We start from the raw sequence: 27378 nt of genomic DNA on the forward strand, positions 1-27378 counted from the left end.
ATAAAAGGCCTTAATTTTTAAAACAAATCCTTGACAGAGTTACCTTCTCTTGCATACAGATGGGGGTAATGATGTGAAATAGCATTAAAAGTTTCAAAGCAATATCTCAAAGGGTTAAGGCAATAAGTGGATTTTACCCATATTCAATGTATTTTCTAAGTCAAAAAGGGGCATAATTCTGTCAAAAACCTTGACAGAGTTATGTCCTCTTGTCTGTTGATGAAGGTCGTGATGGTAAACAAGTATGGTCAGTTTCAAAGCAATACCTCCAATGGTTTTGAAATAAAGTGAGGTGGTACAAAAAACTTAACCAAGCTCAATACACTTTCTAAGTCAAAAAAGGGCCATAATTCTGTCAAAAACCTTGACAGAGTTATGTACTCTTGTCTGTAGATGGAGGTTATGATGGTGAACAAGTATGGTAAGTTTCAAAGCCATACTTGTAATACTTCTGAAATAAAGTGGGGTGGTACGAAAAACTTAACCAAGGTGTGACGCCAACGCTAACGCCGACGCCGACGCCGGGGCGAGTAGGATAGCTCCCCTTTTCATAGAAAAGTCGAGCTAAAAAGTACTGTCACAATAATATTCTCATTTAAAAGCACATTCTGAGGAGAAGACAAAACCCAATTAGGATGGCAAAAAACACTTTTAATTAACCTTATATGCAACTTGGCACTTATGGCATTCCTAATTCACTCTTGATTAATCTAAAACATCAAAAGATCCTGTTCTTGAAAGATGACCATTCATGAATAGTCAACCTTGAAATGACAAGTAACTCATAAGAATAATATACTTGAATTCAATCATCATCGTCCATTATCTATGAACTTTAAAACTGTTCCATCTTTCAGCCTGCCAGACTTTTAATGCATTAATTTATTTTTATTCTATAATGCATATTTTATTCCATATACAAGAATGTTAAACTTTTAAATTTTTGACTTGTTTATGGATTAACTATTTTCATTTCCAAAGATTTCAATAAAAACACTGACATCCATTTTTCAAGACTTTTCTTCCACAAGTCTTTTAATTTTGTATTCCTTTACTCTACGTTCTGACTGTTCCTCTTTTCTACTCTTTTCATCAATAAATTGTGTCCCACGGCAACGTCGCCCAGTAACAGGATCTATTGTCTCACCGACTTGAAATAGGATGCTGTCAATCACTGTGTTCAAATTCTTTACTGTTCTTTCTTTAGTCTTGGTAATGACAACAATATCCCCTACTTTAGTTTCACCTTTGAAATCCACTGACCACTTATCTTGTTTCTTTGGAAAATACTGAAACAATAAGAATTTTTTTTAAGTATTATGAAAGTTCATTTTCAACATGCATGCATAAAAATTGAAGAAAAATGGTACATGCATGCATAAAAATTGAAGAAGAAGCAGGACTCTCGTTGGTATTTTGAGACTGGGGCCAGGGTCCATGCAGGGGGGAATTTTGCATGATTTTCAAATATTTTTCATTCAAGGGGGAATTTTTTTTGGTAAGACTTGAAATTGTGCGACATGTTGGAATGCTGAAAACTGTCCGGAACGTTTTATTTATATATACATACGTACTAATTTCCCATTGCCATTTGTGGAATATATACTAATTTACGGTTGCCGTTCGCGGAATATATATTCGCCGATGGGCGTTTTCTATGCTCGTTAAATATTAATTTCAAGGGAGATTTTTTTCAGTTTTACGGGGGAAAAAAACACACTTTTTTGGTGGGGGAATGGGGCCGATATTCGGCCCCAAATTTTACCAAACGAGAGCCCTGAGAAGGGTACATGCACATGGACCAAAATTTTGGAATGTACTCCCAATTTTCAATGATGAGGTTCATGTACCCTTATATTTGAAATTGAGTGGGCATGCTGTAAAAATGTACATATTCTCAAGCATGCCATACCAGCTAAATATAAAATCTTGCTGAGAATGGTGCTGATTAATCTCCATGCCAAATTTAAAGACTGCAGGTCAAAGGATTCTTTAGTTATTGGTGGGGACCAGCTTTTTTTAGTCAAGTCCCTTCTGACATTGACCTTTGACCTAGTGACACCAAATTAAATAGGGGTCATCTACCAGTCATAACCAACCTCAATGCTAAATATGATGACTGTTGACCAAAGCATTGTTATGCAATTGAGCAGCCAAGCTTTTGAACTTTAGACCCCTGTGACCTTGACCTTTGACCCATAGACCTCAAAATCAATTGGGGTCATCTACTAATCAAGACTAACCTCAAATGCCAAATATGAAGACCATGGGTCCAAGGATTCTTAAGTTGTTGGGCGAACAAGCTTTTTTCATTCAAGGTCCATGTGACCTTGACCTTTGACCCAGTGACCACAAAATCAAAAGGGGTCATTTGCTAAAAAAATAACCTCAAATGCCAAATATGAAGACCATTGGTCAAAGGAATCTTAAGTTATTGGGCGGACAAACTTTTTTCATTCAAGGTCACTGTGACCTTGACCTTAGACCCAGTGCCCTCAAAATCAGCAGGGGCAGCAAAATCAATTGTCAGTATTGCCCAGGTTGTCCCACAGCCTGTACGGACATGTGAAAATTTTCAAGAATTAACTGTGTAAATATCATACGGATAAGTAAAAAATGCTACACATAAAAACAGACAAGTCAAAATTAGATTTTGCCGGCCCTGAGGGGGTCACCTACTAATCAAGACTAATCTCAATGCAAAATATGATGACTGTGGGTCAAAGGATTCTTAAGTTATTGGGCGGACAATCTTTTTTCATTCAAGGTCCCTGTGACTTTGACCTCAAAGAGAAATAGGGGTCATTTACTAATCATGACTAACCTTCATGCCAAATATGAAGAGTGGGTCAAAGGAATCTTAAGTTTATGGGCGGACAAGCTTTTTAGGTCAAGGACCATGACCATGACCTTTTGGCCAGTGACCTCAAAATCGATAGGGATCATATACTCATCACGACCAGCATGCCCATTCACGCACTACAGTGCGTAATTCACGCACAAAATACTAGATGCCTGCATAAACATTGTAAGCAGGGGGTACATGCATGCAAAGTAAAATCGTCAGAATCAATGTTTGGGATAACCTAATATGCATATCAACTAAATGTCGTTGCCATCTACCAATGGTTAGGAACAGTCTTAACCCGGTCACAATTGCTTTCAAAGTCATCTCAGTCTGATTCGTAAATATTTTAGTCATGTCTTGACGTCACATGTACTGTCTGAAGAAAAAAAGTTTTGGATATTTACAACTGCCAAAGAGTATTTTGAGTTCTCCAATGATCAGCAAAAAGTTAGTCACTTGATTTTTTAACATCTACCTTCAATTGTTAGCTTTACGTATGTCATATGAAATGAAAATATTTACAATTGAGATTTTGAAATAAATGTACATAATTTCGGATATACAAAATCTTGGTTATGGGTAATAATCATATGGACTAAACAAAATACCAGTGATTGTAATGGCTGTTAGATTGCTACCTTAAGTGGTGAGTTTGTGTCTGTGTTAGTGGGTAGTAATTCTTAGTGAAACAGCTGTTCATTAATATCATGTTGACTAAAATGTTCTTACAAACAAAAACATGTTTAAACTTATGTGTACCCCCAGATTTTGAAATGTACCCCCAATTTTCAATGACAGGGGGTACATGTACCCCTATATTTAAAATTGAGTGGGTATGTAGTCCAATATATTAGACGTTACAGGCTTGTTATAGTTTATGTCGGTCAAGCCTGACGTCTAATAGTTATTGCTCAAAAACGCATAGCATCATAAAAAAATAAAAAAATGTCTATTGTCTTGCCTTTCAAGCTTTATTCAAAAGCTTATCTTCTTTTCTTTCAATTTCATGCTCAATCATACACAAAAACTCTCAAACAATGTACTTATCAATTTAAAATAAAAATATAAACATCAATCTATTTTTGTCTATCAGCCATGCTGGTTAAGCAAGGTGCTTTACAGATTGATTCCAAATTTTTGAACGGAAAAATATATTCGAACACACTGACGGTGCATAGGCAATTATTTCGTTTTAAAAAAAATATTCCGTTAGATTATTCTGACTCAGTTAAACGCTTGCATTTGAATTAGCCAATCAGATTTCGCGCACTTTATGGCCCGCCATTTGTTTATCGGCTGTAAAAGAGAACTGATAATACATGAGGGGGATTTAATCATGATTTTTCGGATGTGACAGTTTAATTATTTTGACAAAAGGTATTTATTTTTTAGTTTTGTTCATAAATAGGTCAAAACTTATGTAAATACACGCTGTCTTCATTGTTTTTTCGTTCTGCCCGATTTTCTGGCGGAACATGCTATGGGTTTTTGAGCAATTTCGATATGACGTTGCTTTGCCCAGAAGCAAAAATATCTCAAAGCGACGTCATATTCATAGGACTAAGTGGGCATGCTGACGACTTACCTCCATTCCAAATATGAAGACTGTAGGTCAAAGGAATCTTAAGTTATTGGGTGGACAAGGAAAACCTGATGGACGGCTGGAAGGACAGGCTGTTTCCAGGTTACCCCCCCCCCCTTACAACTGTGTGTGTGTGTGGGGGGGGGTATAAAATCTTTTAAATATTAACTAGAATATCATGAAAATCCTAGACCTGAGTAAATAGTAATCTAAGTTCTAACTAAAACCAGACACAAACTTATCAGGACAATACAAATAATAGATTATAGTTGGACATTTCGTACTGATTACCAAGCTTAATTGCTTAGCTAGACGAACCGCACAAAAGAAAGCTGACGTGCGGGGCGAATCGTTGGGGAAGCCGAATAGTTGATGCGGGAGCGAATCATTTAAACAAGATAAAATAGGTGGTTTATAGCAATAGTTACCAATTAGTTAAAAACGCTCTATCTAAAACTGTTATTCTATTATTAAAAAAAACTTTTTCTTTAGGAGGTTATTTGATACTTTGGACCATCCATCATGGTTTGCTTTATAATTTGACCAACGGCAATATATTTTGAAGTTGACATTTTGTCTTTTTATCGGTGCGCATGTGTCAAAAAGTAGGGCATAGTCTAATACGCTTTAAGCAGACACTATAATCATATAGGGAAAACGCGTGCGCAAAAAAGCGGGCGATATAGATGTAAAGTGTAAGTTAAAGCTATAGAGATGGTGTATAACCAGAGACTAACATACAAATTTAAAATATAGCTCCATTATATATATAATGGTGTAGAGTGACAGGCGATTAAGATTGTATTGATACATTTATAATATAAAAAAAACAACAAAAAAAACAACATATCTTGAATTCTTCAAATGTATAATTGAAGCTCTTTTCTAGGGACAAAATAGAAAGAAAAAAGACGAAAAAAGTATGTGAAAAATGAATAATTCGAACGATTAACAGACTGAATCAATGAAAACAATTAAGTATATTTCAATAGTGTTTTTATTGATATTCTAAAGTCAGCATTTTCACTATCTATGTCTCTATCCGCAATACAAACAGTTTTATTAAATTTGCCTTAACTAAAGCTACTTATTCATTATGAATTTTAAAGATGGCTTATATACAAGGTTAAGAGAGACAAATTATTGTAACAAACCAATTGCATTTATTTGGAGACTATTTTCAATGGGCCATTTTTAAGTATTTTCATTGGGAATTTGAAAAAGACAACGGAACTAATCAGATAGGGCTATCACTCGTCGGATTTTGGCTTATTGTCAGAGCTGGGCACGGTTCATTAAGAGACTATATTTTTATGTGTGCATTATTTGTGATAAGAACTATCAGATAGGGCTCAGGGGGGGTTTTTTTGAGTTAAACCCGTAAGCCTTGACTTTTTACTTCATTAGAAAACGGGCTTTCACATTTGGGTTAAGGGGCCTTTTAAAATGTTTTCTTTGAAATTCGGGGCATTATTGAATAATACAAGGTGTTAATTATTTTTTAAGGCCAAAAACTATTTCCCATTTGGGCTATCACCCGGGTTTAAAAATTTAGCTTTACTTTATTTTTTAGACTATTTACAGGAGCAAATTTTTGAGACTGCACCCTGTATTTTTTGGAAAATAAGAAAAATGTCCCGTAGGGGTTCAATGTGGGTTTAGTGAGTTTACCCTTTTTCCCTTTGGGAAAAATCGTCGTTTTATCACTTTTAAACCCGTGCCGATTTATTGGCGACTCCCCGTAAATTAATGGTACTGCAAAACGGCCGTGCATATATTTTGACGTGACGTCATTTGCGTTATACACACATAGTGTAAAGACGCGCTAAATGTAAAGGTTATACTGTAGGCGCGTCAATGAAAAAATGACTCCTTTTCACTTTAAATGGTCTGTATTTTTGGTATGTGATAAATAGAATATTAGATTCGTATAAGTTCAATACTAAATTTATTGAACTCGTTGAATAAAATAATATTATGCTCGCCAGAGGCTCGCATAATACGATTTTATTCAACTCGTTTAATAAATTCAGTATTGAACTTACACTCATTCAATATCCTCTATGTATTGTTTGAGACTATCACAATGCGCGCATTGTTTGGGATAAAAACTGTCCAGATATGCTATCACTGTGAGTGTATAGTTTATTTGAAACTATCACCGTGTATTGTTTCATTGACACTATAATGACCGTACATTTTTTTGAGAACTATTCACCTCATTTTTGAGACTTCACTTGTGCAATTTTTTTAATAAGAAACCAACAGATAGGGTGTTATGACCGTGGGTTTGGTGAGTTATTACTGTATTCTTTGAAAATAATACCCAAATGGCTATTAACTTGAGATTATCGCTGACTGCATTATTTGCGGACTATTCACTGTGCAAGTATTTGAGTCTACAGGAATTCTGAACTGGGTTTCTTTTTTTTTCAATATAATTGATTATCCCAAAATAAAATTTCATTTAAGATCGTGTGATAATCGTAATTAAGCAGATATAACAAATGTTCTAACAGTACGCAGTGGCGATTCAGGCCCAGGGCTTTTATGGGCTGCAATTTCCCCCCCAAAAAGGCGAAACCCAAAGATTACTTTTACCAGCTGGGCTGGAATATATTTTTGCCAGTTTCAAACTTTATTGGCTGTAGTGTACTCCTTATCAAAACATTTATTGCTGTCATCCAGTTTGTTAATCTTCTGCCTGGGGGTTTTTGGCAAAGATCTTTATCTATCAAACATGCTTGAATGACTTCAATGTTTAAACTGCATAATTGATTGGTTTATTTACTTTCCAGAGCTCTAAATGAACATTAAATAGTCACAGATAGTGGTAAATAGATTGTGTTACAATTTTTTACACCATATTTTACTATCTTAGTTTTTTCCATTTTCTTTGTGAAAGTCCTATAATTAAGAAATTGAAAATTATTATTTGCAAATTAAAAAGGAGGCGAGTTTTATGAAGATAATATAAAGGAATCGCGTTTCCAATAACTAGTTTTACTTAGATTGTTATAAAGACGAAATGTTTGGTCATTTGCTTTTAATAACCTTCTATGACAGTTATATTTTTTTGAAATAAAATCTGGATTCAATTATGGAAAAAAAATTTATTGAATATTTGTGTTTTGAATTATGGAATTATTTTTTTGTACAATAGAAAAGCAGTTTTTTTAATACCACATTTACTTGGAAAATGGTCTATTATTTCAGGTATGTAAATTTATCAAGTGTTTGAAATTATTTTTTATAACGGTCATATGTCAGACACCCCCCCCCCCCCGGAAAACATGTTCTGTACTCGCCCCTGGTTACGCCTTCTAATTAATAAATATTAACTATACAGTACGGTTACTGTATAGCTGTTACAATCTGTAAACGTGTTTACGCTTAATACGTTTACGCATACTTCGTTTGAAACGCCATTTGAATTTGCTTGCATGATGTGCCAATCGCAATTTTAAAAATTTGACATAAAAAAACCCCGGGGTGAAAAAAAAAATTAACCTTTTTTAAAATTTATTCCGGTTTTTGGGGAAAAAGGGGAAATTTTGCCAAATTTTATTTATTCAAAAAACCCCCTTTGTTCCCTTTTATTATAGTGGGTCTCCAATCCCTTTTTTTATTTTTCAATCATTTTTGGGGTACGTTTGCATTTTAGACCTAGCCCAAAATTTTTTTTGTTTTTCTTCCCGGTTTTTATAAAAACGGGGTTTTTTGCCAAAAAAGAAAAAACTCTGCGGGGTGGGTCAAATAAATACTTTACAAGAGAAAAAAAACATTTGGGAAAACACAGAAAAAAGATTCGGTTTAAAATTTTTAAAAAGAAATTGAAAACCCTACTGCGATCAAGCCCGGGTTACAAAAAATGGGAACTTTTGAATTTGGGAAATTTATTATAACAGTTGAATGACCCCCCCGGCCTTGGTTCTTTTACAAAGCCCGTTCTTTTTTAGCCCCTGATTTCATTTCGGATGAAATTAACAGATTTTTTACCCAAATACACCTTCCCAGGTAAAATGGAAAAACACTGAAAATGTTTACTTTGAAATGAAAAATTTCCCCCAAAGGGGTTTCCCCGGGTCCAAAAACCCCGGGCCCCCAGGGGTGATAGTCATGGTTTTACCAAACTGAATCGCGCCACCTTTTTTTTTTAAGAATGGTTAGCAGGGCATAGTTCTGGGGTTCTTTTAAAGTATTTTTTGTCCCAATTTTTTCTTTACTTTTTTGAAATGTAAAATCTTTAAAAGTACAAAAAACCTGTTAGTTTTAAGGTTTTAAGCTAGTAAAAAGGGGGGAAAGGGCAGTTCCATGTCTGACCCCAATCACGCCTTTCTCAGCCTTTTTTAAATTTTCATTAAATTTTAACAACATAGACTATCTTTCATAAAATGGGGTTTGATTTTAAATTTATATTTTGAAAACAATTAAAACAAATCCCATTTATCTTTTATTAAAACACGGTGCATTTCCAACCGGACCCTCCTTTTCCCAAAATTTTTGCTCAAAAATTTTACCCCCCTTTTGAAACCCTGACAGGTCATTTTTCGCCCAAAAACAAAAAACCCGCGATGGATAACAATTCCCGAAAATTTTTTAAATTTTAATAGGGAAAGGAAAGGGATACAAAGTAGAAAAGGTTTTTATTTGGGCTCCAGATAAATGGTTTTAAAAAGCGTTTTAAAATTTCCATGGAAATAAACCCGGTTTAAAGCAAATTTAAAACCAAAAATTTTAAAAAGTATGAAAAAAACCCCCACAAAATTCAATTAACCCCCCCAAAAAAAAAGCAAAAATTTCTTTCGCGTAAACGTAACCGAAAGTAAACTCGGTGATTATTTTATTTTCAATTTTCGCCTGAACGCTTTGCAAGCGTCTACCGGTAACTTCCTGTATTTTCCGACCATCATCGGTTTGTATCGTATGCATAGTATGGTGGTGGAATTAACTTCGGATGAATGCTTTGCAACGTCTAACGGTTACTTCCTGTAGTTCCGACTATCATCGGTTGTGAGCGTATGTATAGTAAGGTGGTGGAATTAACCGGTACAATGTCGCTGTCTAAAGTTAAAAACGATTGACTCGTATTTTCAGCCGAAAAAAAAATCGACCCAAAAGTAATTGTGACGGTTATAATTAATGAAATTAATTAGCGCTGCCACGTACGAGCAACAAGAAACATGCCTCAGGTTCAGATAAAACGTATGCCGTTTGGAAATGCAAGATTATAAACCAAGAGAGTCCAAAAAGCAAAAGAAATGACTTTGACATATCTTGTATTACACGTATAATAATACAATAAACATGGAAGCATAATAAATCTTTTAACTCTTTTACATACATTTTAAGGAGTAAAAATACTCCTGTCAAATTTCAGATTTCAAGTTTTACTCATTCACAAAAAAATCAATGAGTAAATACTCATTGCCCTAAAAAATTATCTGGAGCCCTGGTGTATACCACGAAACACTAGAATGTTTTATTTATGTGCTGATTTGTCATGTGCCCGATTTTCATGTACTGCAACTTCACAATAAGCTACAAAATCGACATGTCTTGCCTCGCCCATCACCTCAACATATTTTTCGGGCTGAAATGAACTTGTGGCTTGATTATATATGCATCATACATATTTAATATGTTCATATTACATACATACTTAACGATTAATGCAAATAAAAGCATATGTCGTGCTTTGAGGGTACCAATGTGTTAAAAAATGAGAGGGTACCTGTGATATAATAATTCAAATGAAGAGAGGTTTCCCGTGCCGCTGCAAAACCGAAAGTAGGGTGTTTTTATGAATTTTACATTTATTTTTGACAATATACTGTCATTTGTCCGAAGATGATATGAACATATATAATATAAATATTTTAAAGTTACCAAAAGAATGCAATTTACACATTATCAATGGCACTTACAACCTATGTTAATTACTACAAAGAGGCCAAAATAAAAATTCAATGCAAATAAATTTTTCAAGCTAGCCCTGCTTTTCCTTCTTTTCCAACTTCTCTATTTTTTGGTTAAACACAGTCCTACATTGTACTTTTCCCTACTTTTATATTGAAATGTCGTACTATCCCTACTTTTAAATTAAAAGTTGTCAATATGAAACTTGAAATACTTGCTTACATGCATCATGATAAGGTGCAGTTGTAAGGTAAGGAGCATAACTCTGAAAGCAATAGACTTTTGAGTTATGCCCCTTTAAACTTAGAATTTTTAACAGTCAAGTGTTAACATATTAACTTAACAACGTATTTGGTGCTCTTGTTTGATATATAAACTTGTACATGTATATATGATTTTAATCTTTATATAGTTGCCTTATGTTATAATTGATCTATAATATGCTTTAATATTTTTTATTTCTTTCAGAGGATTTTCTAGACAATGTTTTCTCCCAGTTGGCGGAAGAAGCTAAAGATGTCTGCCAGAGTCCGGAAATCAGTCCGATAATTGAAAAACTTGTAACAAAGGGCTCTGCAACACATATACAATCCCTTGCAAACGTGTTCTCTAAAGACTGGTCCAATATTTGCCGACACAAGTGCTCTAGTCATGTACTACAGAAACTTTTGATGGTTATACCGAAGTTTATACAGGAAAAAGTGATGAGTTTTGACTTTGAAAGTGACATAACAGAAGGAGCAGCAGAATCAGTGGAGAATAGTTTAATAAGAACAGTTCTACAGCTGGTAGATTTTATGAGTGAAAATATCGAGGATTGTGTTAATGATGTATATCTATCACACATATTCAGGACCATTTTGCAGGTGATAGGGGGAACTTGTGTTGGCGAAAAGGTGCTTAAAAGTCGCACATCAAGGAATTATGGAAAGAAATTTAGAGCTGATGACCAAGAAGGTACAGTAGATAGCTAAATTAAAAAAGTGATATTTCTCTGCATTAAATGTACATTGTTTATTTGAAGGTTTTTCAAGATAATGAAGCAGTTGATAGCCTAGAATCAGCATGCTCTATGCTGCCAGCCTAATTGCGGCTACTGAGCCTTGCCTTTTGAGAAAAAAGCTAGGTAGCTAGAAGTGAACTCAAACTTGGAAGGTTGGCCATGTTAATATTGCTATTGACTTGGTACATTTATGTGTACATTGTGTATCTCAAAGCAATTATAAGACATTCCACATGAATTCAGTGTCTATTCTAGGATTTGAAAACCGGGGATTTTTATCGAAAAATGAGAATTTATAACATTTTTTTATCTTTTTCCTTCTTTCTCGATGAAAATATTTCCCCTGCCTCTGAAAAAATAGGGGAGAATTCTCAAAAACATGTGTGAATCCCCCCATCGCCCCTTCTACTGAAGAATAGACACTGAGTTTTTGAAATAAATAATACCCAGCAGATAAAATTGGAACCTGGTGACAGTTGGTTAATCTGTCCATTCATCTGAATCTATATTTTATGATTGCCTTGTCTTAATTTTCTTGAATCATAGCAGGCAATTGCACTACCCCTATCCCTCACTATCTTAACAGTACAAGGAAGAGGGGAAAATGTTAAGTTTTTGACACCAAAAATAGTGGGAGATTTTCCATCTTTTCAACTTGCAGTTTCAACCATTAAGTGGTGTATTTACTATCTTACTTTCCACACACTGAGTGCAGGGCCTAAAGGAGTGGTTTGAGAAGGCCTCTTCTCACACATGCTTAACAACTCTGGCTAGAATTGACTAGAGTATTACAATAATATACAGACAAACCTTTGTCAAAGACAGCCTTTGAATAAAGATCACACTGTAAATAAAACCATACTTCGATAACCCTTCATTGATTTAGTTTGATGCAGTAACCTCCAAATAAAGACCTCTTGTCTATAAAGGCCATGCCTTGTATCTCCTTTGGATAGTCTTTGTTCATAGGTTATCTGTATGTCTTAGAAATTAAGACCGTATTTAATTGTACTGTTATACATCTTAAAGTTTGATAAGATTAAATTAAACTTTATAAAAGCATGCTAGAATTTTTTCTTTAACAATGTGACTATATTCATTCTTTTATTTCATATTTACAAATGTATATACATGTATGTGTTTATATTCATTTCAGATGATGAGTTTGCAAAGCCAATTACATTTCCAAACTATGAGGTACCTGTTAATTTCCGTAATTATCTGAAAAGGTTTTACAAACAGATTTTTGCATTGGAAAATTTCGGAGGTCAGTATCTAAGATCGTTATTTAATGAATTAAAAAGAAGAAAATAAAAAAACCTCCTTAGGGCAGTAATGGGTTAGTTAAGTCTTTCTAAATTTTAAAAGGACTTAACCAGTTATTGCACTAAGAAGACGTAATAATCTTTAATTCTTTATTACATTCTGTAAGAAAGGTTATGCAACTTACATTTACAGTACAATCTGTGTAAAGCAACACCATCTGGGTGTATGTATAGAGAAGTTGAAATATTTTGAAGTCTTATTTTGAAAGGATTTGATTTGAAAGAAGTTATTGGTCCACATGGGACAATCCATCGAAATTGCACTGTAGTTTTGGAAGGGCTACATTCTTACTTATTTTACCAATGTTGACTTGCAATGTTGTTTCATTTAAGTTTTATAAGCATTCTTACACAATGTATGATTATATTCTTTATTCCTTCTTCAGCTGGATTTGATAAAAGAAGAGGTCACTAATCACAAAATATAGTTTATATTATATATAATAGATCTATATATATATATATATATATATATGTAAAAACAAGAACAACAACAACAACAAAATTAAAAAAACAACAACAAAAAACAAACAGACAACTCTAACAATTGACCTTTGTTATGACTGATTTCAGATGCAGTTAAGTTATAACTATCTTGGGGACAATATAGGAAATAAAATAGATATTACCTGCCAGTGATATTGACGAGTTGTTTTATCTAGCTGCTGGTTCCAGGCTGAAATTAAGTAAGGAATGTCAAACATGGAACCCTATAATTGTACACATCAATGTGCGCTAATATATATCTTTCTTTAAGTTCAGCCAAGAAGAAATTGATAAAAATATTAAATGTTGGCCAAGATGAGGAATAATTTATTTATTGATCTGTATTGTTGTTTTTGTATTTCAGTATACCTAACAAATGCTAATGGTAGTCCTGTGATACAGACTTTACTGCTTGTACTTCATAAGGTTGACCTTGACCTTTGTCAAAGGGTCATACATAAGGTCATCAAAGCAACAAGAATAGAGGATACTGCTGAAAGTGTAAAGTATGTGTGAAAAGAAAATATTCTAATTTTTTAGCTCGACTTTTCTATGAAAAGGGGAGCTATCCTACTCGCCCCGGCGTCGGCGTTAGCGTTGGCGTCACACCTTGGTTAAGTTTTTCGTACCACCCCACTTTATTTCAGAAGTATTACAAGTATGGCTTTGAAACTTACCATACTTGTTCACCATCATAACCTCCATCTACAGACAAGAGTACATAACTCTGTCAAGGTTTTTGACAGAATTATGGCCCTTTTTTGACTTAGAAAGTGTATTGAGCTTGGTTAAGTTTTTTTTGTACCACCTCACTTTATTTCAAAACCATTGGAGGTATTGCTTTGAAACTGACCATACTTGTTTACCATCACGACCTTCATCAACAGACAAGAGGACATAACTCTGTCAAGGTTTTTTGACAGAATTATGCCCCTTTTTGACTTAGAAAATACATTGAATATGGGTAAAATCCACTTATTGCCTTAACCCTTTGAGATATTGCTTTGAAACTTTTATTTCTATTTCACATCATTACCCCCATCTGTACGCAAGAGAAGGTAACTCTGTCAAGGATTTGTTTTAAAAATTAAGGCCTTTTATCGACTTAGAATCTTGGTTAAGTTTTTAGTACCAGTCCACTTTTTGACTGAACTGTTTGAGATATTAATTTGAAAGTTGGAATACTTGTTTACAATCATGATTCCCAAACATGTCCAGGAGAAGGTAATTCTGTCAAAGATTTTATTTGAATTATGGCCCTTAACTGTCAATGTTTTGTATTATAGGCAAGCACTAAAAAACTTAAAAAATCTAAAAAAATTCATTCCTATCCACTTGTTCACTTTACCATAAATTATGTCATATAAACATTGCTGTAATATTCAAGGGTATCAAACAACTAGTTATTTTTCTCTTTTTGTACTTGAAATTAAAATCAGTAGTATATGCATATTTCACATTTTATCTCGCCTATTTGATTGGTGGACAAGTTACACAATTCAGTAAAATAATTCTTCACTAAATATCTTAATGCTCATGGCCATTGTTCACTTTAAAAATACAGAGATTCTTGTATTGCCTTTTACTGCAAAAACTTTTTTTATTGGCAAGCAATAAAAAAGTCGAGCGCGCTGTCTTATGGACAGCTCTTGTCTAATTTTAAGTTTGCCTTTTTCATCAACTTTCTAAATTCATTGTATCTGTTTGAAGTCACAAATATGCCATGTAAATTCACCAGCATAATATACCAAGAATAAGTTACCTTGCTGAATTTGTTATATATTTTTTCATTGTAAATTTGACTTGGAGTCCTATATATAATTTATTTCACCTAACAGGATGTAAAAAAAATCCAACTTGTGTATATCTGTTTACACTAGTGATGTTCCGATTGTCGCAAGTCGCCGATAATCAGTTACTGTTATGTAAAGCAACAATAATTGATTCACAAAAATTTGTTCCGCAATTGTCGAAAATGTTTAAAGTATTAAAGGGAATTAATTCTGACGGTAATTTTCTTTGCCAATCGCAAAAATATCATCTCGGAGACAATTTGTTGTTGAACAGGATCAATACGTGATGTAAACAATAGTAAAATAATGTGATGTGGAGGTTATTATTTGACATCCATTGAAAAATAAAAAAAAATTCGTAAAATTATGACTATATAAGGTGAAAACTGTGTTGAAAAGTGCTAAATGAAATCCATGTTACTGAATATACTGAAGAAATGTTTCTTCCCTATTTCTTTTTAACGTGACTTTATTCAAAAAGTTATCGATTATGGCCCATCCGATTGAACCGATGATCGATTGGGACAAATTTCTTCCAATTTCCATCACTAATTTACACAATCATTTAGAAAAAAAACCCCTGATTTATTGTTGTTAGGCTAAAATGTGTGTGATTTGATACATGTATGTCAATTGTTATTAATGTATTACTATACACTGTATTTTCAGCATACCTCCTGTAGCATGTGATATGATTGGCTCATTTCTCGTTGAGTTAATTGTCTCCCTTAGTTCAGAAAAAGTTTACAAAGAACTTTTCAAGAAGCTCTTCAAAGGGAAGTTACTCCAGTTTGCAACACACCCATGTGCTAACTTTGTGCTGCAGAAAATGGTCAAACACTGCCCGGATAGAGAAATGGTATTTTGATGCTCTTTACTATTTGAGTACTAGCTAAAATAATGATAGCCCTCTGTATTGAAATTGGAACCATGCAAGCCCGCTTATAAATGACGTCTGACCTAATTCTGAAGTATGGTCCCCTGCTCACAGTGCTCAGTAAAAAACTGTAACTATATTGTAAGTGGCTAGCCATACAGGTCTGAACCTTTAGCCAAAAGTTCTAGTTGCACGTGAGTCATGCACATCTAGCCTATTTACTTACACTGTATCTAAAGATTATTAAAGCTACTTTGCTATGTTTTGAATACTGCAGAAAATTGAATAGAAAATGATCAGAGTTTAAAAATTGGTATTGCAGAGTATGCAAACTGACAAATTTCAATGATAAAAACACTAAGTGACCACAGATTTTTCTGTTATTTTGTTCTCTTCCTTGTACTGACTTTAACAGACGAAGCAATCTATTGTCTATATGTCTTCTAGTTATTTGTCATATTGTCCATTTAGGACTACAGAAATGCATATATAAATAAATTTAATATTTTACTTTTTATATTTTCCTTACAAAAAGTAATGATCAACCGCTACAATATTGCCATTTGATAAACTTGGTTCTTTTTTGTGTCGCCTTGAAAAGGTGACATATAGGGATTACTTTTGTCGGCGGTGTTGGCGGCGGCGGTGTCGGCGTCCCCTAAAGCTTGTCCGGAGCATAACTCAGTCACTTTAAGTCTGATTGACTTCAAACTTGGTATGCAAGCTTCTTTCAATAACCCGAAGTGCAGTGCAAAAGGACCGGTACTCTGCACTTCTTAATTTTTGAGTTATTGCCCTTTGTCAATTTTCATACTTTAATTTTGTCCAGGCCATTTCTCTTCAACTATAAAAGCTATGGACTTGAAACTTCATAGGATGATAGATCTCATTAAGAAGAAGTGCAGTGCACAAGAACCGGTACTCTGCGCTTCTTATTTTTTGAGTTATTGCCCTTTGTTAATTTTCTTACTTTATTTTTGTCCGGGCCATTTCTCCTAAACTATAAAAGCTTTTGACTTGAAACTTCATAGGGCGATAGATCTTATTGAGAAGAAGTGCAGTGCACAAAAACTGGTACTCTGCACTTCTTATTTTTTGAGTTATTGCCCTTTGTTAATTTTCATATTTTATTTTTGTCCAGGCCATTTCTCCTAAACTATAAAAGCTATGGACTTGAAACTTCATAGGATGATAGATCTCATTAAGAAGAAGTGCAGTGCACAAGAAGTGGTACTCTGCATTTCTTGTTTTTTGAGTTATTGCCCTTTGTTAATTTTCATACTTTATTTTTGTCCGGGCCATTTCTCCTAAAGTATAAAAGCTATGGACTTGAAACTTCATAGGATAATAGATCTCATTAAGAAGAAGTGCAGTGCACAAGAACCAGTACTCTGCACTTCTTATTTGTGAGTTATTACCCTTTATTAATTTTCATACTTTATTTTTGTCCAGGCTATTTCTCATAACTTATAAAAGATATTGACTTGAAACTTCATAGAATGATAGATCTTGATAAGAAGTGTAGTACATAGAAACTGTTGCTCTGCACTTATTATATTTTGAGTTATTGACCTTTGTTAGTTTTCATTTTTTTCCTGGCCATTTCTCCTAAACTATATTGTTCACAAGGCGACACATCCGACACACGGAGTTCTAGTCTTTTATAACTAATGTTATTTTCTTCATTGAAAACAAATTTGTATGTTCATTACTGTTGCCTTTTGTTATTTTAAATAATACTTTAAAAGTAAAAGCCGTAAAGTGTATAGAGGCTAGCAGTATGTTTGGAACTTTTGGCCAGCAGTACGCACACGTGTTGCTTGTCACCTCCTTTTGTATTCATATCTTAACAATAAATAGTTCCAATTTAAAGTAGGGCAAAAACTGTTATAGAATTTAAGCAGCATGTGATGGTTAAATTTCTGATAACAATTCTTGAACGTCTTTGTTTTCAACCTAATGTTTCGTCACTAGATCATTACTGATTTTAAAAGTTTGATTTGTCAGAAAGTTCAGTTTAGGTTTTTCCTTAATTAAGAGATTCAAGGCATACTTAGTAATAGCTGAAAAATATCAATACACCTGTTTTGCATATAATGTAGTTATAATTGGCAATTTCAGTTTCAAACTATATTGGAAGAGTTAACAGACAGTATGGTGGAGGTTTTGAGAGCACAGTTTAATGGCGTAGTGGTGGCTCTAGCAGCTACATGTGAGAACTTGCAGTGTGGCCAGCAACAGTTTCTACAGGTAGAATACTTGTCAATAAAATGGTTGGATTTTATGTTGCACCAACTCATTTTAGGTCATATTGCCACTTAATACCTATTACTAGTGGAGGAAGACCTAAGGTGCTCAGGTTCATGCATTATTTCAGGAAGGAAAGGGCACCTGAGAAGAATGTTCCATAAGATAGTTGGATAGCTTCCTCACATGAAAGAATCAAAAGTCTGTATCTGGCTTCGAACCCACAGCCGTGAGTGGCAAGCGGTTTTAAGTTAACCACCCTAGCCACTCAGCCATTGGAGGCCCACCCCCCGGATTCTGGTCATTAAGTATAGGTTAAAGTTTATTATCCCCCGCCGATGGAATCGGGAGGGGGATATAGTTTTGGCGTTGTCCGTCCGTCCTTCCGTCCTTCCATCCGTCCGTCTGTCCATCCGTCCGTCCGTCCGTCCGAATTTCGTTTCCGGAGTAGTTCTCTGCAACTAATAACTGGAATTCAACGAAACTTTATGGGAATGTTGATCAGCATGTGAAGTTGTGCACCTGGGTATTTTCGTCTGGATATTTTTAGTATTTTTAGAGTTATTGCCCTTGACTTAGTAAAACGTCCGAATTTCGTTTCCGGAGTAGTTCTCTGCAACTAATGGCTGGAATTCAACGAAACTTTATGGGAATGTTCATCAGCATGTGAAGTTGTGCACCTGGGTATTTTCTTCTGGATATTTTTAGTATTTTTAGAGTTATTGCCCTTGACTTAGTAAAATTTTGTAATTTTCAACTTGTGTCGCATGTAACTGAAAAAAGTATTTGACCTAGAGTCATGAAACTTTACAGGAATGTTGATCAGTATGTGTAGTTGTGTACCTGGGTATTTTCATCTGGATATTTTTAGCATTTTTAGAGTTATTGCCCTTGACTTAGTAAAATTTTGTAATTTTCAACTTGTGTCGCATGTAACTCAAAAAGTGTTTGACCTAGAGTCATGAAACTATACAGGAATGTTGATCAGTATGTGTAGTTGTGCACCTGGGTATTTTCGTCCGGATATTTTTACTATTTTTAGAGTTATTGCCCTTGACTTAGTAAAATTTTGCAATTTTCAACTTGTGTCACATGTAACTCAAAAAGTATTTGACCTAAAGTCATGATACTTTACAGGAATGTTGATCAGCATGTGTAGTTGTGCACCTGGGTATTTTCGTCTGGATTTATTTAGTATTTTTAGAGTTATTGCCCTTGACTTAGAAAATGTTTGCAATTTTCAACATGTGTCGCATGTAACTCAAAAAGGATTTGACATAGAGTCATTTAACCTTATTGGAAAGTTGCTCAGCATATTTAGTTTGTTCCTGGGGTTTCGCTTGTGGATTTATCCAGTATTTGTAGAGTTATTTCCCTTGACTTAGTAAAAACTGTTTCATTATGTTGTTATTTGATCCTTGAGTGCTTGAGTTAGAATCAACCAACTTTACAGGAATAATGATCAACATCACTAAATTACGAATAATGAAGTCTGGAGATTAAGATGTTTTTACATCTAGGTGAGCTATTGTGATCCCCCACCGTCCGTCGTCATGCGTCGTCAGCAATTTCTTTAAACAACATCTCCTCAGAAACAAATGACTGCACAGCAACCAAACTTTACAGGAATGATCCTAGGGTGGTCCCCTGCCAAAGTTGATCAAATGGTTCTGGTCTGTTGCATAGCCTTATGTCTTCAGTTGTTGTGTTAATAATAACCAGTACTCGGCGGGGGATATAAATTCAACGAATTTGCTTGTTAGAATGTATTTACAAAATTTAATTGAAACACTTGCTCTGATGTACATGTATGATTGACATAATTATGGTATTTTTATATTCATACACATTATATTTATACAGATGATACTGAAATGTTTTCAATGTGAAGAAATTGAAAGACAGGTGAAACTAGTTCAAGTCATTGCAACATTAACAACTTATGACGATTTCATGAAGGTAAATAAATTTATTTTGTGATTTTAATTTTAGTTTTTCAGTTGTAGTTCACTAAGGAATAGCTAATATATGACACCTAGTTGAATGTTTTTTTCTTTCTTTTTTTACACAATGTTTATTGTGCAATGTTTGCACAGCATTATTTTTAAGCATGTTAATCACTATTCATGGCATTTAACCTTTCTTGAAAATTGCATTTTTCTATGCACTAGAAAATTTTGGTGTATAATGTAATGCACCTGGTCGTTCGTCAGTCTGTCTATCTCCTTAGAAACAGCAATGTAATTGGAGCTTATGGATTTTTTAGAAATTATGTATAAGGCTAAATGAGAACCACCTGAATAATTTGACCACCTGTCATGATTATTATAAAATGTAATGAACAAATAAGCTAAACGTTGAGTGTTCTTGTCTTTTTATTATTAGAGCAGTGAGCCAGTATTAAAGAAAGTGAATTACCATGGTTCCCAGTTACTACAACACATGCTTCGATTTTCTGATACACATCTTTTAGCAACCAGTCTTGTGAATCTGGAACCAGCCGAGTTACTTACCTTGTCATGTGACCCATGTGGAAGTCATGTGCTGGATGCAGGATTTAAAAGTACTTCAGTTGATCAGAAAACTAAAGATGCTTTACTCAATAAATTAAAGGTAGACTTGTTGAAATATTTTCAATTAATGAAACAAACAGGACCTCTTTGTGGCTTTTTAGTCCCCTACCGGTTTACCGGAGGGGACTTTAGGTTTACCCTCCGTCCGTCTGTCCGTCCGTCAGTCCGTCCGTCCACAAAACTGGATCCCGCGATAACGCAAAAAGTACTGAAAATATTTTAATGAAACTTGATATATGGATAGATGGCAGTATGGAGATTATGCACGTCTTTTTCTTTTCTTCCTATGTTGAAAATTCTGGTTGCTATGGCAACAAATAGACTGAAAATATGCCAAATTTTACACATAACCTGGATCCAGTGGTAACGCAAAAAGTACTAAAAATATTTTTATGAAACTTGACATATGGGTAGATGGCAGTATGGAAATTATGCACATCCTTTTCTTATCTTCCTATGTTGAAAAGTCTGGTTGCTATGGCAACAAATAGACTGAATTTCAAGATATCTGATTCTAGTTTTTAAGTTTTTTCACTATAAGTTCTTTATTTCTTAAGGTATTTTCTTCAAACTTTAAATATAAGTTGCTAGTCATCAACCACATCATATGTGACAAGGTTTACAACTCTAGCACAAAATTTATCAGAATTACCTCCCTTGAACTTAAAATTTTCATGAAAAAAACATTGTATTTTTAGCTCGACTTTTCTATGAAAAGGGGAGCTATCCTACTCGCCCCGGCGTCGGCGTCGACGTTGGCGTCACACCTTGGTTAAGTTTTTCGTACCACCCCACTTTATTTCAGAAGTATTACAAGTATGGCTTTGAAACTTACCATACTTGTTCACCATCATAACCTCCATCTACAGACAAGAGTACATAACTCTGTCAAGGTTTTTGACAGAATTATGGCCCTTTTTTGACTTAGAAAGTGTATTGAGCTTGGTTAAGTTTTTTGTACCACCTCACTTTATTTCAAAACCATTGGAGGTATTGCTTTGAAACTGACCATACTTGTTTACCATCACGACCTTCATCAACAGACAAGAGGACATAACTCTGTCAAGGTTTTTGACAGAATTATGCCCCTTTTTGACTTTGAAAATACATTGAATATGGGTAAAATCTATTACTTGTATTATAAGGTAACTATAATACTTTCACATACAAAGTCAAATCTATATATTATGCTGATTGTACAAAAAATATACTGCTTCCTTGGCATAGATTTCTTGAAAAAATTATGTTATTATGTCATTTACCAGGTGTTCTGAGTGACGTAAAAATACCTTATTCTCTCAAAGTGGGTTTAATACTATTAAATTTATTTAAGGCTCAACTCAGTTTTTTTTTCTTTCTTACCAGCCCTCTTTTGACTTAAACATTTCAAACTTTGCTGCAGTGTTCAAGGGTATCACACAATTCAGTAAAATAATTCTTCACTAAATATCTTAATGCTCATGGCCATTGTTCACTTTAAAAATACAGAGATTCTTGTATTGCCTTTTACTGCAAAAACTTTTTTTATTGGCAAGCAATAAAAAAGTCGAGCGCGCTGTCTTACGGACAGCTCTTGTTTAATAACTTCTTTTTTTCTGAATGTATCTACTTCAAACTTCATATAAATGTTTCTTCTAGCAAGACTATTTCCAGAATTATGCCCCTTTTGAACTTAGACTTTTTTTTTGAGAAATTGGTAATTTTTACTCCAACTTCTTCAATCATGATAGGATTTTCTTCAAACTCCCACATCATAATAATATGACAAGGTTTATAAATCTAGCATCCATATTTCCAGAATTATCTCCTCCTTAAACTTTTAATTTTTCCTATTCGTTCTTTTAACTTTCATTTACTTCAAAATAAACATTCAATATTCATACCTTCATTACTAATTGTTCTTTGTTACACTCACATCATGTATGACATCGTAAATATCTCCTTTTTAAAAATTTTTGCTTTTAAAAATGTTATATTTTGATAACAGGGATGTTTTCTTCAGTCCGTCTGTCTGTCTGTACATAAAAACTGTTTCCGAACTTTTTCAACAAATTTACTTAAAATTGAAACATAAGTGAATGGCCAATGGCCCTTCAGAATGTTGCTTGGGCTCTTACCGGTAGGGGACTTATGGATTGCTTGCAATACTATGATAATTGCTTGTTATTATTGCTTTTCTCTTACTGAAAAGCAATTCATTCACTGTCAGGGGCAGATAACTCAAAATGTAGGATAGTGACAGCCTAAACTTACTTTCATCCATTTGTTTTATTCATTATTCTTTTTAATGGGCAAAAGTTAAAAAAAATTCTTTGTGCTAGTTTAAATATTCTTTCTTCACTTTAAGTACAAATTTGCACGACACCTGGAAACTTCACTAAATAAATATATCTAATCGAAGGTCAGTTTGCAATGTAAAAAAAATATATTTTTAGGATTAGTTGTTAGAATTATTTTTATAAGGAATAGTTCATGGTATCCCACACCTTTATTTTTAGGATCATTATGTATCTTTGGCGTGTGACAAGAATGGTAGCCGTGCCCTGGAATCTATTTGGAGAAATACTTCTATGAAACAGAAAGAAATGATTGCCACATGCCTGTGTGTACAAGAAGACAGAATACGTTCAGATAGAATAGGTTTCCATATACACCGGAACTTTGCTCTATTTCATTTCACAAAGAGACGCAAGGACTGGCAATCTATTCAACAAAATGATCAGAGGAAACGTAAAATGTTCCAAGATGTTCTTCATACAGGTATGCAATGTTAATAAATAATATATTCAAGGCCGTCCTAAAAGTTTGTAAAAAAAATAAATCATACATACAAAGTTTTTTAATGATCTTATCATTTTCAGCGCAGGTGACTTTCTGAGTAAAAATTAAAGTCAGTATCACTCTTTATTTTAACTTCACCTATAGTTGTCATTGTTTTAGCACCTTTTTCTTGGAGCTACTATTGATTTGGACAACAAAAATAAACAAATGCTGCAACAAAGCTTAAAATCATAGGAAATAATGTTATAATAATGTTGTAATATTTTGTTGTTTCTTGGGAGATGTGATACAATGTAGAAAACACTACTGCTCAAAATCTAGATTACAAGTTCTAGAAAAAATGTATATCTTTAGTGTGCTCCGGGTATTCATGCATTACTAAGCAATTGAGTTTTTGTGTCAGCATTGCATTTATTATCAAATCAACTTTGTAATGTGGTCATAATTTGTTTAAGTTTTCAGCCTAAATTTGTTACTAATAAAAATGCATCAGCATAATTCTGCTAAGTTCCAGTACAGCCTTAGTTATTTCATGTAGATTAAATTTTAAGATTTTCATATCTTTGCCATTGAAAATTTGAGTCATGAAGATATAAGCTTAACTGTTGGCTTTCCATGTTTTTAGCTCACCTGTCACAAAGTGACAGGGTGAGCTTTTGTGATCGCTTTTCGTCCGGCGTCCGTCCGTCCGTCGTCCGTCCGTCCGTAAACTTTTGCTTTAAATGACATCTCCTCATTAACCACTGAGCCAATTTCATCCAAACTTCACAGGAATGTTCCTTTGGTGGTCACCTTTGAAAATTGTTCAAAGAATTTAATTCCATGCAGAACTCTGGTTGCCATGGCAACCGAAAGAAAAATCTTTAAATATCTTCTTTTAAACAACCCTAAGAGCTAGAGCTTAGATATTTGGCATGAAACATCTTCTAGTGGGTGTCTACCAAGTTTGTTCAAATAAAAGCCCTTGGGTCAAAATTGGCCCCGCCCCAGGGGGTCATTGATTTTCCCTATATGCATATAGTAAAAACTTAAAAAATCTTCTTTTAAAGAACCCAAAGAGCTAGAGCTAAGATATTTGGCATGAAACATCTTCTAGTGAGTGTCTACCAAGTTTGTTCAAATAAAAGCCCTGGGGTCAAAATTGGCCCCGCCCCGGGGGGTCATTGATTTTCCCTATATGCATATTAGTAAAACCTTAAAAAATCTTCTTTTAAAGAACCATAAGAGCTAGAGCTTAGATATTTGGCATGAAACAGCTTCTAGTGAATGTCTACCAAGTTTGTTCAAATAAAAGCCCTGGGGTCAAAATTGGCCCCGCCTGATTTTCCCTATATGCATATAGTAAAAACTTAATAAATCTTCTTTTAAAGAACCATAAGAACTAGAGCTTAGATATTTGGCATGAAACATCTTCTAGTGAATGTCTACCAAGTTTGTTCAAATAAAAGCCCTGGGGTCAAAATTGGCCCCGCCCCGGGGGTCATTGATTTTCCCTATATGCATATAGTAAAACCTTAAAAAATCTTCTTTTAAAGAACCCTAAGAGCTAGAGCTTAGATATTTGGCACGAAACATCTTCTAGTGAATATCTACAAAGTTTGTTCGAATAAAAGCCCTGGGGTCAAAATTGGCCCGGCCCCAGGGGGTCATTGATTTTCCCTATATGCATATAGTAAAAGCTTAAAAAATCTTATTTTAAAGAACCCAAAGAGCTAGAGCTAAGATATTAAGCATGAAACATCTTCTAGTGAGTGTCTACCACGTTTGTTCAAATTAAAGCCCTCGGGTCAAAATTGGCCCCGCCCCGGGGGTCATTGATTTTCCCTATATGCATATAGTAAAAACTTAAAAAATCTTCTTTTAAAGAACCATAAGAGCTAGAGCTTAGATATTTGGCATGAAACATCTTCTAGTGAATGTCTACCAAGTTTGTTCAAATAAAAGCCCTGGGGTCAAAATTGACCCCGCCCCAGGGGGTCATAGATTTGTCCTATATGCATATAGTAAAAACTTAAAAATTTTCTATTAAAGAACCCAAAGAGCTAGAGCTAAGAAATTTAGCATGAAACGTCTTCTAATGAGTGTCTACCAAGTTTGTTAAAATAAAAGCCCTGGGGTCAAAATTGGCCCCGCCCCAGGGGGTCATTGATTTTCCTTATATGTGTATAGCAAAAACTTAAAAATCTTCTTTGAAAAAACCCAAATAGCTAGAGTTTAGATATTAAGCATGAAACATCTTTAAGTAAATATCTACAAAGTTTGTTCAAATAAAAGCCTGGGGGTCAAAACTACCCCTGCCCCAGGGGTGTCATTGTTTTTAACTATATGTGTATAGTAAAAACTTAAAAAATCTTCTTTTAAAAAACCCAATGAGCTAGAACTTAGATGTTTAGCATGAAACATCTTCTTATGGGTGTCTACCAAGTCTGTTCAAATAAACAAATAAAAGCCCTTGGGTAAAAATTGGCCCGGGGTAGGAGGGGGGGGCTATATACAGGTGAGCGACCTCAGGGCCATCATGGCCCTCTTGTTGTGAAAATCATGTCTAAAATCCACAAGCACAGTGAGATATGAAAATTATTTTGGTATATAGTATATTTCAAATAAAATGTATAAATTTAAAGTTTAAAGGTCAAGGTCTCCGTGGCAAAATAGAAAATTGTTTTATACTCCTATAGAGTGTTATGGAGATAAAATGTACATGTATTATGAAAGCTGTAGATTAAGTACATGTAGTGTCACAATCACTGTGGCTAAAATGTGGGGGAAAAAAGTTTTCAACTTGTGACTTAGAAATTTGAGGAAATGAAATAAAATTTGTGGTTCAGTTTGCTTAATGTATGTTTAGTAGATGTATTTGGCTTGCTTCTGAAGGAAAACCTCACTGATCAAGGTCATCTAGATAAATGTAGATACAATGATTTCAGTTTTAAGTTGAAGTTCAACAAAACCATGTACAGAACAAGTGATAATTGTTAATATAATGTTAGGATAAAGTTAATTGTGATATTTTTTTTGTAGATGAATCTTCGAAAAAGAAGAAAAAGGGCATGAACCAGAAACGTAAGACTTGATGGGACGTGATGTCTTAGTTCTAGAATGTGGTCATTCATGAGTTATTATGTATCATGTTTTTGAAAATATTATTTGAATAACAGAAAGTTTGTTGTTTGTCTTTGTTGAAGTGCTTATATGCATGAAATTCATGCTTTTTGCAAGAATATTTTGCTGTAAACATTTGCTTGTGCATCAGACTGGAAAAGTTTATATAACTTTTGTAAGGTCATACCATTGAAGTTTGGTCAAAATCAAACATGTGGTTTAGGAGATGATGCTGTGGAGAATAACAACTTGCAAACATAAATGCTCTCCTCACAGCACTTTGTGCTGAAGTGATTGGGTTTTACGTCGCACCAACACAGTATGGCAACTTTCCAGCTTTATTGATGGAGGAAGACCTCAGGTGCACCTCTGTGCATTATTCAGGCACGAACAAGCACCCGAGTAGAACCACCAATGTTCCGTAAGCTAGCTGGATAACATTTATAACTATTCCAGAGGGATAAGCGGGTGACAAGTTCAACAACAAAGAAATTCTGAGAAGTGACCATAATTTCTTGTTTGCATGATAGGCAAAATGGACCTTACCAGTGTTTACAGTTTTATGCAAATCAGCTGATTAGCTAACTCAATTGCTTCACTTGGATAATAGATAGTCATTGGTTGACCTGGTTTACACAAAAGAATACATAGTTTTACATTGTATTTGTGATACTGTTTGTGAGCAGCTAACCTGTGTCAAATTTTTCACTGCTAAAATGGTAGATTCATGTAATCAACAGAGATTTATATCTTAAGTCATTACACAGTGGAAGCACATGTTTGTAAATCTCACACATATTTGTATGTTTTCATAAATACATCTATAAACATGTACACACACT

The 27378-nt window shown here is 34.2% G+C and overlaps 2 protein-coding genes across 2 annotated transcripts; one reads left to right on the plus strand and one right to left on the minus strand.

The window, feature by feature from the left end:
- Window positions 1-1010: 1010 nt before the first annotated feature.
- LOC132756080 (small ribosomal subunit protein uS17m-like) lies at window positions 1011-4439 on the minus strand. The gene is made up of 2 exons (XM_060747065.1): window positions 4434-4439; window positions 1011-1289 (listed from the first exon to the last, which is right to left on the minus strand). Exons 1-2 carry the CDS (start codon window positions 4437-4439, stop codon window positions 1011-1013), a joined length of 285 nt encoding a protein of 94 aa, XP_060603048.1.
- A 5174-nt stretch (window positions 4440-9613) lies between these two features.
- Window positions 9614-26610, plus strand: LOC132756081 (nucleolar protein 9-like). Its single transcript, XM_060747066.1, has 10 exons — window positions 9614-9635; window positions 10818-11306; window positions 12509-12619; window positions 13528-13669; window positions 15626-15815; window positions 17955-18083; window positions 19944-20039; window positions 20466-20693; window positions 23152-23413; window positions 26456-26610. Exons 1-10 carry the CDS (start codon window positions 9614-9616, stop codon window positions 26506-26508), a joined length of 1722 nt encoding a protein of 573 aa, XP_060603049.1. The 3' UTR covers window positions 26509-26610.
- Window positions 26611-27378: the final 768 nt, after the last annotated feature.

This window comes from Ruditapes philippinarum, unplaced genomic scaffold (genome assembly GCF_026571515.1).
Source record: "Ruditapes philippinarum isolate M1 unplaced genomic scaffold, ASM2657151v2 ctg6345_1_1_1_1, whole genome shotgun sequence".
NCBI classification, from domain to species: Eukaryota; Metazoa; Mollusca; class Bivalvia; order Venerida; family Veneridae; genus Ruditapes; species Ruditapes philippinarum.